We start from the raw sequence: 13935 nt of genomic DNA on the forward strand, positions 1-13935 counted from the left end.
ATGATCACATCTGGGAAACGTACACACAAACAACATGCTGGACGTTCGGATTCCAAACCAGCGTTTGGATTCCGGGGCAAAATTTGCTCAAATTTTTCGTTCGGATTCCAAGTTGTTCGAGTTCTGGGGTGTTGGGATTATGGGGGCAATACTGTATAAATAATTTCTTCTACAGCCTTCACATGGATGACTCTTTTGAGAACAAAATATGGTTCCCCTATGGTCTCTCTCTGAAGAACTACTCTACCATCTTTACTTTTAAGAGTGTACTTTAAAACTATAAGAGTTAATTTAACCGGCAATTTTAATTTGTGCAATTTTAGGGTAATCAAACATTATAGGATTATTGATAGACAAACCTCGATTTTATGTTTGTATGATGTTCTTCCCAGCGATTGACTGGCCATATCCATAGACTTCTTATGCCCTGTGCCCATTGCTTGCTGTGATAGGCTTTGGTTTTCTCGCTACCCTGCACTGGATAAGCAGGTTCAGAAAATGGATTTCCGTTCCTAAATATGCAAATCAAACGAGACAAGAATGTGTCAGGAAGTGGCTAGGAGCTGCACAAGGTGCTTCACAGGATGCATCAGATCTTTCGATCAGTCAGGTGGTGCTCTACAGTTTTCTCCAAAGATCTATGATGGTACTGCTGCTTGTTGCTCCATTTTTGCTTTGCGCCCTCCCCCACCATCACATATCATTTATGAGGGAGGAGCAAAAGCTTTAGATTTCTCAAAAATTTTGATTTCCAGTTTGACAGATCAACATTTTAGGGTCCCCGGATACTGAAAACATTAATATCTTGATGATGCGTGTGTATCTTTCTCTCTGCGTGTCACAGTTTTTTGAGGACAATCTAGAGCTAAAATGGCTGGATGGAAAAAAAAACAAACTTGAAACTTTAGCCTTTTACGAGACGATGATGTGCTGATTAGTTTTTGAGCCAAATCGTGCAAGAGAAAGAGGCACTCCAGAGGAACCCTCAAATACTATAATTCTGCAATTAATTATGAATTGTTCTCATCAATTGCTATCGTAATGACCTATTTTATGATGAGAAAGATCAGCATCAGAGAGGTAAGTAATTATTGAAATGTTATAGAATAGTTTGGGTAACTTGGTCCCTAGGGTGCAAAGCCCACCAATGCTCTCGTCCAAATTTTTTTAATTTATTTTTTGTGTCGTCAAGACTTGCTTCTAGAGAATGGATTTCTCTTGTGCATTCCCTCATACATTTCATGCATATTTCATTTTCTAATATTTCCATAAATTCATATTTTATACTTTTAATTGTCCTTGTTTCTTATCAGACCCCTCCTTTAAACTGCTGCTTTCTCTTTAAACTGCTAGGATCTCTTACTCAGCATTTCAGAAAAGGAGTGTAAGGCAGCCATGTACAGAATTCACTGTAGCTCCATATGCTCAAAGAATGCAATTATTCAACTCAAAATTATATATTGAGCGCATCTGTCTCGTTTTAAATTGTCCAAAATGTTTCCTGGGCAAGACCCAAACTGCGAACGTTGCAAACAAGTTTCAGCCTCATTGGGCCATATGTTTTGGGGCATGCACCAAATTAACATCATTTTGGACCAAAATCTTTAAATGCCTTCCAGACAACCTAGGTGTCACAATCCCTCCTAATCCACTAACAGCTGTGTTTGGTGTACTCCCAGATGGGCTTAAAGTGGAGAAGGACAAACAAACTGTAATTGCCTTTACTTCACTATTGGCACATAGACTTATCTTGCTCAACTGGAAGAATTCTAAGCCACCTCTTTTAAGTTAGTGGATAACTGATGTCCTATACTATCTGAAATTGGAAAAAATCAAATTTTCACTTAGAGGATCTGTACAAAACGTCTTCAAAACCTGGCAGGATCTAATCAATAACATTTTAGAATAAGCATTTAAGTTGAGGAAGCGGATTCTCGTCCCTTTTTTTATTCTATTTATATTTATTTATTTAATTTTTCTGACTATTAAATTTTATTCTGTTGGTCTAGCTCTCTTTTTCAGGGGTGGGGGTTGATTTGTTTTGAACCAATTTTTGTAAAACTTGACTTGCTTTTATGGAATGTTATTTGATTTTAATAAATTTAATAAACTTAAAATAAACAAATAAATAAACCGCTGCTTTCACCAAAGCTTAAGATGACAACACCTCCTAAAAGGGATGGTATTTTTGTTTCATTTCACTGGTGAGATCTTCTCACTTCCAATCACTCTTCTCACAAGTTTTTGGTAAACAGATGAAAGAGCCGAGTAAGAAACCAGTGAGAAGTGGCAAGAGTGAGACTCCAAACATTTGTTTCCGAGAAAGAGGGCAGGAGCCAACCCTGGATGACATGCCCATTGTTAAATAAATTGCTGTCTTTAAAACTGAAAAATCACAAACAATAGGTGGCCATCACTGTGGCCCAATGGTGAGTACTGCTGCCTCATGGGTACAGTCTGAGTTTGAATCCAAAGTCTGGGCAGAATCTGAATGCCCTGTCCACTTCTGAGTGGATTTTTCTCCCATATCACAAGAGATGTGTGTGTGTGTGTGTGTGTGTGTGTGTGTGTGTGTGTGTGTGTGTGTGTGTGCGCACTAGGTTAAGTTGTGACTTTAAACTGCCAGCTGTTGGTGTGTGCGCATGTGGGCCCTGTGATTGACTTGAGACCTGTTCAGGGAAGGTTACTTCCTGACCCTCAGCTGTATTTATTTTCAGTACATGGCTGTCCATCTGTTCGTCTTTCCCTCTCTTACCTTCCAAGTGCCTTGTTGTTCCCTTCACTGTGTTGTTTCACCATTTTCTGCCATGCAGCGCATAACAATATGTTAAATGTGTTGATTCAGCTTCCATCTCATGCTCATCACTCTTAAAAATATAGGTAGCAGAACGATGCCATAAGAAAACAATTTTTGGTTCTAAAGTACCATCCACATGAAGGGCCCAGAAAGATCCTTTATTTATTTAGATCAGTAACAGGCTCATAAATAACCATGAATAGATATTAGCAGATTTATAAATTACCAATGGCTTAGTTATTTTAAAAGTACTCCTACTGCATAAATCAGTACCCTGCTAAGTAGCCTACTATACATTAAAGGTTTCATATTTTTCCACATATATTGGAGCCTTTTGATAGTTCAAAGAACCAACATAATATGTAAAGAACCCTTCTTTGAATAAAATGGTTCTTTATCAAGCAATAATTCTATGAAGAATTGCACAACTTACTATAGTGTCATTTAAGAACTGCTATTTTTAAGAGTGATATGTTCTTTTCGAAGAGCATAACAGCAACCAGCATCTTCTTTACACATTTTCCTCATTGTTTAAAAAATTTCTGCTTGTCTTCTTTTCCAATGTTCTTACATTGTACATTTTCAACTCTTTCAGGTTTTGCTGACAGATCATATTTTTCTAAATCTCTCTATAGTGCTGTAATAGCATTCTTAAACATAATGGTTCTTTAATGGCATTTTATGGTTCTTTATTGGTTCCTCGTAGAACCATTGCCTAACAAAGCACCATTTCATTCTGAAAAGGTTCTTTGAATATGAAGTTGGTTCCTTGTGCTTTGAAAATGTACAAATACATGTACAAAAAAACTTCAAGCTAACTAGTCAAGCTAAATTCAATCTTTTATTGGCTAACTAAAAAGATTACAATATGCAAGCTTTCCAGGCATCTCAGGCTCCTTCTTCAGGCAGGGGTAATAACATCTTGGCTGAAGAGGGGAGCCTGAGATGCCCGGAAAGCTAGCATATTGTAATCTTTTTAGTTAGCCAATAAAAGGTGTCATTTTGTTTGACTTCTCACTGCATCCATAATGGCTAACACAGTACAGCACCCTACTACTACATATATGGTAGATTAGCAACAAACTAACAAATCAAGAAAACTTGCCTGTGTTACGTATGTATGCAGCAAGAGTCTTTTTAAAGTCATGAGCCGTTGCTATTTTATAGATCTGTTACCATCTATTCCATGTTATTTACTGTGTGGAGCCTGTTACTGATCTAAATAAAGGTTCTTCCTGGAACCTTAATGAATGTTAACCCTATGGCAGGGGTTCTTAACCTGAGGTCTGTGAACCCCTATACGGTCAATGGATTGGTTTCAGGGGTCTGTGAGGGTCAGATAAAAATTAACATTTATATTCACTATACAGCCCGGTACTGTTGATTTAGAGTAGATGAAATAGAAAATGTAATAGTAGTAAAGTAGATCTGTTTCAATTTGCACAAGAGGATTGTATTTCATAATTATAATGAGTGGCAATTACTTTTTGCATAAAAAAGGAGTGTTTTTTTAGATTGTTTAAAGTTTAATAATACTTTGTGTATGTCATATATTTATGAGACAATCAAATCTAGATAAATAAATTACATTATATTCATTGCATGCAAAGTTGTGTCTATGTGAATATTTCTGGGGAAGGGGGACCATAGCTTTCACCAGATTCTTAAAGGGGTCCTTGACTCAAAAAAAGTTAAGAATCACTGCCCTATGGCAATGCTAACCATTCTGGCACATTTATTTTTAAGAGTGGGTGGTGCCCATATTTTGACATTATTTGATGTTCACACTGGGTATTTACTAATTGAGCTGGTACTATACCCTTTTTAATATCCGTACCCATTAACTTGGATTAACAGGTAAAAAAAATGGATAGGTGTATATGAGCTTTTTCCGGTGCCTTCCACGCTTTAATCTGCTTTAATTATTATTCCGCAATTCTTAAATTAAAAAAAAAAAAAAAAACCCAGATATATCAGGACCTATTTATGTGACTTTGATGACGATCAGAGGCTCGGTCAGTGCAAGTGGACCCTACCTCTTGTGCTGGGTAGGCGGCTTAATTGGATCAAAGAGCTTGCTGAAAAATGAGCAGCCTTGCAGTAATTTATGGAGAAACGCTTCAGCTGATCCCCACAAGTTAAACTGACAGGCTATAGAGCAGGGGTTCTCAACATCAGACCTGGGAGCCCATGGCTGCAGGTTTTTGTTCCAACCAGCTTCTGTCTTTAATTGGACTCCTGGGTTAATTATGTGAACTGATATTTCCCAAGTTCTGTGTTTTGGGAGCGATATAGAAATTAGAAAAACTGAGTTTGTTTAAAAAATATTAAAATGTACCAAGCAGTTATATAGGAATAATGTTTTTTTTTTCTTTTAACAATATTTTTCATCTTGATTTTAATTCTATTTTTTTCCAGGTGTTCTAATTGTTTAATTGATCCATTATTTTCTAATTAGTAGGTCTGACGCTAAAGTAGTTGCAGCCTTTGATTATGCGCCAGGTTTGAAAAGAAGAAAAAAAAAACGGACGAAGTAAAGATCACAAAACAGTTTACCACAGGGTTGTAACAGCGAAAAAATGCACATCTTTGACTATTTACAATCTCCTATATGTCTCTCATATTTATGGTCCTGAGAGACGCCGTTAAAGAAAAGCAAAACCAGAAAAAGAAAAACGCCGACTTCGTAACCCCACAACACAGCCATCTAACCCCCCTCCCGTGACAATCATACTCACGCTGTCAGTGTTTCGCGGCGCTTTCACTCATAAAGGCCTTGAACCTGGCTGGGACGTTACAATATTCAGCAGCACACGTTAACTTTGACAGGATTAGTAAGAACATAACGCAACACGGTGGATTAGCGACCATAGTTTACCTTTACTTGCATCCCATTCTGTAATCCGTCTATTTATTATAACTTTTGCCTTTTATCGCGTGGTCGCACCCATACAGTCGAGATGGGCCTAACTTACTCTGTTCATACAATCCGTCACGGGGCACTTTAATATACGGGCGCGCATTCATTCATTCTAAGACAAAAATCAACATGTGAGAACAAAGGAGAACTAGAGGAAAAAACAGCCTGCACCCTAAAAGCAATACTGACACACGTATTTTATTTATTTTTTAAACGGTGTATTTGTGTGAAATGGTATAAAATATGCAGTACCGGATTTTAATTCCTGAGTGTTTTGATGTATTACCAAGTGCGTGAACTCAATTACCCTGCTACTCTCTTTCTGAGCACACTATGGGGTAAAAGCAGCACCTGTCCAAAGCAGAAACAGAGCAGAGAAAAGCAGCAGCTGGGCGACAACGTCATTGAACCCCAAAACAATTTCTAAAAAATGCTGAGCTTCCGTTCAAACTTTTCCATCAGTAATATTTGTAATATTATTACATTCAGTAATATTAATTTGTATGTATTTTCAGACGGTGATGTCACTTTATTCAGGGTTTAGGATAATTGTGAAAAGAGCAATAACTCAATTAGATGCACACGCTTTTGTAAAGAAAACATCGATAACAACCCCAATTTCGCGAAATTGTTCCATAATTACAGCGTGATATCCATTAACTTAATTACCATGCACCCTTCAAAGCTTTTTTTTACCTTTCGTATAGCTGTTCCTAGCCGTTTAAAATTACATTGATGTAGCTAGCTAGATAATTAATAAATTTACCCTTTATTAGTTCTAATTTAAACTATAATGTAAAGACTGTTATTTAGTTAGATTCCGGGACAATTAAAATAATAAAACATCACGAGGTTAATTGTATTCAGCTTGATGTATTGCTAGACGGTATTAAAATTGCAGTGTTTGGGTAAAAGAGTTTTTCTTTTTTATTGTTCTAATTTGGCTTTTACGCTATCGATTTCTTCTCAATACGTTAACAAAGACCGTTATTTACGTTAGCAAGGAATTTCTTGCTGACTACGGTTTTCTGATTTATTTATTTATTTACAAGCCATTGAAAATCTATTTAGTTCCTTCAAAAATTCTAAGTCTCTCTAAGTGCCCGCTACCTGATCCTGACGTTGCCGTTGACAGCCTTCCGCTTGTCTCTTCCCTTGAAAGTCTCATTGCAGCTCATGTTGTTCTCGAACCATCTCATAGTATTTCCACAGATGGTGTTTCTCTGCCTTTCTCTTCTCATTTATTTTACCCAGCAAAGTATCACTTTCACTGCCTTCAGCCAATATATTTTAATTGTCTATTCTTTATCTCAATTAATAAATGTCTTTTCACATGTGCTCTTTTTAATACTCCATGTTTTGCTTTTTTGTCCACGAAATTTTATCATTCTTCTAAAAAAAAAACACATCTCGCAGCTGTCAATATTATGCTTCCTTTTGTTTTACCCAGTGTCCATGTTTAAACGATCGATGGACCAAGCGAAACACCTTATAATATTCGCCTTGATAGTCCTTTTTCTGCGTTGGTTTCAAAGCATGTGTTTAACTGCATAGAAGCCTTTTTGGCCATTGCAGTTCTCCTCCTGTTTTCTTAAACACGTCGTCCATCCTGCAAGCAAAGTGATCCCTTGCATGACATTTTCAGAAATTACTTTTAAATGGCATTCTGGCGATACTTTGCCTTTTGTAAACGCCATGCTGTATGTTTTCTTACAATTCGATGTTAGTCTCTTCTCTTTACAATCTTCTACTCCAAAATTTAACATTCCCCATAGTTCTGCACTTTCAGCAATAAATACAGTATCACTTGCAAACTGTACATTAGTAAACATCGACACCCCTCTATCGATCGACCACATGTTGATATCGAAATTGTTTCTATTTCACTGTATGTTTAGTATAATTTATGTATTTATGTATATTAATGCTTTATAACTGTGAAGAATGTTATATATACAAACGTAATATACAAAATAAACTCAAATATTGCAATACCTTAACTTCATTTCATTTTCTCTAAGAAAAGAAAAGAAAACCTACATCTTACCCGTGACAGTACCCAACAGTGTGCATTAAAATACCATTTCGAGTATACGTTTTTGCCAGAGTGCTCGTCATGGCCCAGCCTGTTGAGTTTGAAGTATCGTTAAGCTAACTTTTAATTCTTACCTTAGGCTGTCATGTCATTTTTTGGTAATGCCGCACCGTTTCCTTGGCATTGGCTAGAGGTCCGCTACTCTGCAGCTGCATAAGCTGGTAGTCACGCTTTGTGGTCTCGCCAGGTGGATCCGTATGTCCGTCTGCCTATCTGTCTGTCCATCCCACATAGTGGTCCAAAAGAAGGACAGGAAACGAATACAGATTTGGGTGTAAAACTGGGAGCAGTACAACCAGAGCTGATGTCAGGGGCAGAAAAGTGTATGACAAAAGGCTGCTTTGCCTCCGGCAATTTATCTTCTTCTTCATTAAAAGGCAAATTTAGTAAAATTAATCACGAGAGGCTAAAGGAGGACAACAAACCAGCGAAGAAGGAAGTGGAACCGGGAAGAGATCGTGAGACGATCGGGTAAGAGGAATGTGTGGGGGCAGCCTGAGACAATGTAACAAAATGAGTTTAGTCCAGTAGAGAACAGAACAGTTTATTTAAAAAGGACAGATGTCCGTACATATTCTAAAGCAAACATGCTCCGAACTAGTATATTTGTGATGTTTTTTTTACAGATGAGGGTGACGGCATTAACTCATCGATTTATAGATGGGATTCATATGTTATTTTGTAACATGTTTTTATTTCTTCACCATAGGCCATTTTGAGACATACTGCAATGTCAGACGCTTCTTGTCAGCAATCGTCGAGTCGAATGTTCTGAGTAAATTTAATAAAATGTCTTAAAACTGCGCTTGCTTTGCTTTTTTTTTTTGTCCATACATAATACTAAAGCTTACAGATGTGCATATTTGTTTCTTTCTTTCGTTATTCAGGTACATTTTAGATTACTGAATTATGTTAGACCTTCATTAGCATTTTTAAATCGATTTTAATTTCAGTAAGCTAGGTAGAGGAAACCGAATTTACGGCGTAATGTGTTAGGAAATTCAAGTAATCACTCGTTTTATGAAAAATTCTGAAATTTCTATTGATAAAATAAAATAACGTTGTAACATGATTATTTAAGATTTAGATAAATTAATATTGTCATATATTCATTTACCGCAAAATACGACGCACCAGAAAAGGTAAGACAACCAAAGTGATTGTTTTTGGAATTTATCTTAGATTAATTAACCTTTATTCAGAATCGACGCTGAATACTCTGTTGTCATTCCATTCTGCGCCACGTTCCCTGCTACAAAAGAAAGAAAGAAAGAAAGAAAGAAAGAAAGAAAGAAAGAAAGAAAGAAAGAAAGAAAGAAAGAAAGAATCTCATATAAATATTTGCAAAGTGCTTTGGACATGGAAAATACGAGATTTAGATAAAATGTATTATTATTATTGTTTTAGTCGTTATTACATGTAAAAATATGCCTAATAGTTCTTGTTTGTTTTAAATGTTAAAAGTAAAATGGCATACTATTTCAGGACTTACTCCGAGCTCATTTAAACTACAGGTATACGATACTTACAATATTTAACATACTATATTAAACATAAAGAGGGATTAAGTAGTGCTATTGGTTAAGTAAGGTCATTTTATGAAAGTATACAGAGTAGGAAATGAAAATTAATTTGTCATCCTTTGCTATATGTCTTTTCAACATATGACTATATAAGTTTTCTTACCGGAAATGCACTTTATTATAAAAATTTGTAGAAACATAGTATTGAGTTAAAGTGGAATTTCTGTTGTTTTGCCTGATTAATTGAATATGGGTACTGCGACGATATTAAGCATTACATTTCGTTTTGGAACAACACGAGCTTGACGTAAAGTATGGTGGCCACCTCAAAAGGAAAACGCAGCAGGGCAAAAGAGTGGTGGCAGGACAGTTTACTCGTTACAGCCTCCAATAATACACGAATGTAAAAGAGAAACGAAGAATATTGAACTAGATCTATTCATTATTAACTATTAACTTCTCATTGTTAACAGATGCCGTAAACACTCCTGTTCCCTGTGCAGAATCCCCATCTTCGCAACTCTCACCATCTCAACCTGCGCGCGTATTTCAACTTTATATCCCACACCTTCCCGCCGTCCCCCGAACCTTCCAGAAATCCCCGCCTCCTTTTCCAGGACCTTCGTTCAGGGCGCCGCCCTTTCTTTGTCAAAAATACAGCTCTCCGAGCTCTCCAGTCCCTTAACCTCTAGCCTTCACCCCGGCCGGGATGCAACACTATATTTTATAATCCGATCTCAGTTTGTATGGTGCCAATTTAAATACACAGGTATGTGTCATATATCAGTTTAAATATCGATCTTTCAGTGAAACGCGACAGTCTTGCAATTAAATAATTACACAAATTGTTCTTATTTGTTTTTTATGGTATCAGTTTTCCATCAATCTGTGAAATGCAAAAACGTTTTAGACGTGCCCAGATTAAATCTAACATTCCACTAACACGTTCCAGGATTTTGACTTAAAAAAGAAACGAAAAGTGTGAAATTCACCCTTTTAAAATCCGATCTGACGTTTTGTCCTTATTGTACCATGCCGTTGAGGTTTACGTTTATTTATTGGTAATTTCTGCTGGAATGACTTGGCTATAGTGCGCAGTGTCCGTCACTGTGCTTTTAACTATTGGGATACACTGTCAGTTTCCGGAGTGTACATAGTCCCAACACACTTTGGAAAATGCAACAAAGTTAAGAGAACCTAATATTCGGGTGAATGTTGCTAATTTGACGTTCATTGAAGTTGCGGTATTTAATTAACTGCACTCAGCTTGTGTGTCCTAATGTTAAAGTGAGCTTTACATCAATCCTTCAGTCTCTTGATATTAAACTTTCTAATTAGTCCAATGTGCCTAGCGTGTGTAGCCTCTGTAGTCCATTTCTACAGTGGTGGATACAATGCATCAAAACTTTCAGGTTGGACTGAGGGCTGATGCTCTCTCCAAAAATTATTTCAATCATTGAATACCTTTGATTGTTCTGCATGATTCCTTTTGTAACTGTTCATTGCTGTAATGAAATTAAATGGATGGATTTCGAACTGACATTTTCCTCTTTCAGGTGCTGCCTTGGAGTTAACCGTACAGTCAGACGCATCCTTGCTGCCTGCATCTTCTCTCTAGCGGCACTCTTAGGTGCAGCCTCTTTGGACTTGAAAAGCAGTTTGAACAGCTGGACAAACACTGAAGCAGCTCTCCAGGAGCTTCTGTCTTGCAGGACCCAGATCTTTGTTCATATCATTGATCAGCTGCAGCTGGATCGGTCTGCCTGCAAATCTGGCAATTGTGACAAGGCATCCTCTGATGCTTGCTTACAAATGTCCAAACACCTGATCACTGGGATCAAACAGATTTGTGAAAAGGGGGAGCAACAAATTCATGGAAATGAATGTACAGTGGAAACATATGAGAAATGCAAGGACGAGGTGAATGAAATTATAGATGGGTTGAACAACACATGGAATGAGAAACAGCAGGCTGGTGCAACCTTCACAGTGGCAATCTCAAAGCTGCTTGATCTGTGGGAAGAACCTCAAAGTGATCTTACTACTCTGAGATTTAACTCAGATTGGGCAGATGTTCTTTCTGTTAGGATACTGATCAAAGTTAAAGAGGCTTTATTTATGAGTCACAGTTCTGAGACCAGCAGACATTGGCAGCAGACATTAAGCAACCTGAACTTTGCAATCCTGGTATCTTCAAACCTACAGAATTGCTGGGAGGAAAATGTAAATCTTTCACACTTTCTTTCTCTCTACCAGGAAGTGCCCATTGTGCCCCCTGTAGCTAGTATCCTGGAGTCAAATTTTTGCAGCAATTTGGAAATCTGCATCAACTGGTTGAATGCCACTCAAAACTGTCTGTTAGAAAAGGGCAAGAAATCCTTGAAAAACAAATCAAGAGACATCCTCTCTGTTATCAGTCTCAAAATATGCCTCTTGACCATTGCTTCCCTCATCTATCCCATCATGTTACTGTCCTTTAAACAGATGACAGAGTGGATACAGAATTATGCAAGGAGTCTGAAGGAAAGAACAGAAGATCTCAAAAGGGAAAGGCGCCTGGCAGAGGATCTTCTTCACCAGATGCTCCCCAAGTCAGTAGCAAAGCAATTGCGGAAGCACAAGCATGTGCAAGCAGAAAGCTACGAGCAGGTAGGTGGTAGAAAAGGACTGAAACAAGAAATATAACTGTAGATTTGGAGTTGTCTAGTTGGGAAGACTCAAGACAGCTTTGCTGTACTCTTCTAGCTTCTCCTCTGATGAAATGATTATATAAATATCAACTTTTTCTTTCTTAAAAATATCCATCCATCCATCCATCCATCCATGCATCCATCCTGCTATATCCTAACTACAGGGTCACGGGGTTTCTTAAAAATATGGTAAATAAAATCAAAATAGAAGTGATTCCATAAAAAACTTCCAAATTTATTTATTTATTTACTGGGGTCTCTGCCCCCTGCTTGCTTCGCTCGCCAACCCCCAGGTTTGGTTAACCGGATATACAATTTAAAGAGATTGTTATTTTCATGGGAATTATTACATATGCATTATTTTCACATTTACTTTAAAACTTCAGTAAAAACAATATTTGGAATTAACTTTTCTTCAAGATTGCATTGCATTTTGATTCCGTGTTTGGACTTACATCGTGACAACGCAATGTATAACTGCCCGTGAGTGAATATCATTTCTTTCTCTCTAATAAATAAACAAACTTTTTCGAATGTTTGCCCCTGTGATTTGTTAATTGTCATAGCAAAAGCTTTTCTCACGGAAAACTGTAAACGTTTTAATATGAATATCAAGATCTCCTTTTGAATCGTGCTTTGCTTTTGGATACAGATGAATATCAACTCTGTCTTTGAGATCTCTGTCTTTCGAAGCTATTATCGCTGACAATTTGTCACATGTTGGTTTATTATAAATGCGACCGTGATCTTTTGGATGCATATAGAAATCCAAGAAAATTTCTTTGTGCGTGTTTTGCAGATAAATTTTGTGTAAAATGCGCACATTTTGGATGTATGGATTTGTATCCATTATTGGCTGTATATTTATTTAGAAATTATAACGTCCGATCATTTAACTCTTTCGATTCTATGTTGCATCGCTTCTCCGTGATAATAAATATACACATGACCGAATTGTTGTTTCTTCGAAATTAAACTTGTCTTAGCTTTAATTGTTACGGGACCACAGATTCTCATAGCGTATGGTCCATTATTGTGTAAATCTACGTTTTGAGCATTGAATGATGCAAACGCGAACAGATTATTGTAGATTCAAATATATTGCCTGTAGTGTTTGTGGATTTCACTTTCACCAAACTACAAATCTTTTCATTCTCATTGATGCATCTCTTCATTGGGAAGAAACACTACTTTTCCCTGATGGCAACATGAATTAGATGATCTATAAGTCTCTGACTTAAATTTTAAAGCCTTACAATATCTATAGTTAGGTCCATAAATATTTTAACAGAGACAGCATTTTTCTAATTTTGGTTTTGTACATTACCACAATGAATTTTAAATGAAACAACTCAGATGCAGTTGAAGTGCAGACTTTCAGCTTTAATTCAGTGGGGTGAACAAAACGATTGCATAAAAATGTGAGGCAACTAAAGCATTTTTTAACACAATGTTAAAAAGTGCAGGTGGTGAACCAGCTGAGGGGGGGAAAGGCTGCGGTGATCTGTGGTATCTGGGGTGAACTTCTCCAGGCTGGTGGTAAGGCTGTCCTCCTGGCATTGCAAGCAATCTTTGCTTCCATTTGGGAGACTAGCATCATCCCAACTGACTGGAAAATGGGACTTTTTGTCCCTATCTGGAAAGGGAAGGGAAATTACTTGATTGAGATATACACTGTGTGTAAGCTTAAATAAAAAAAAAAAACTGCTTTTCACTTCAAGGTTAGAATGTTAGAGCATATGCCATGGTAATAGTCATAATGAAAAAACTACTCGTTGTCTGTTGCTTGTAAAAAAAAAAAAAAAAAAAAAAGAACTTTATATATTTATTTTTGTTAAATATTTTTAGTGTTATCAAAAGAATTTTTAGTAAAGGTCACTATAAGAAAAGGCAATCCTTGCAGTATAATT

At 36.9% G+C, this 13935-nt stretch overlaps 1 protein-coding gene across 1 annotated transcript in view; it reads left to right on the forward strand.

The window, feature by feature from the left end:
• The window catches only part of LOC127529016 (adenylate cyclase type 2), a 58282-nt gene that overhangs the window by 13708 nt on the left and 30639 nt on the right, over window positions 1-13935 (forward strand). Inside the window, exons 2-3 of the mRNA XM_051931256.1 lie at window positions 8190-8283; window positions 10892-11984. Of these exons, the coding sequence (XP_051787216.1) occupies window positions 8190-8283; window positions 10892-11984 (1187 nt within the window). The remainder of the gene's footprint in view (window positions 1-8189; window positions 8284-10891; window positions 11985-13935) is intronic.

The sequence above is a fragment of the Erpetoichthys calabaricus genome, chromosome 8, assembly GCF_900747795.2.
Source record: "Erpetoichthys calabaricus chromosome 8, fErpCal1.3, whole genome shotgun sequence".
Classification (NCBI taxonomy): Eukaryota; Metazoa; Chordata; class Cladistia; order Polypteriformes; family Polypteridae; genus Erpetoichthys; species Erpetoichthys calabaricus.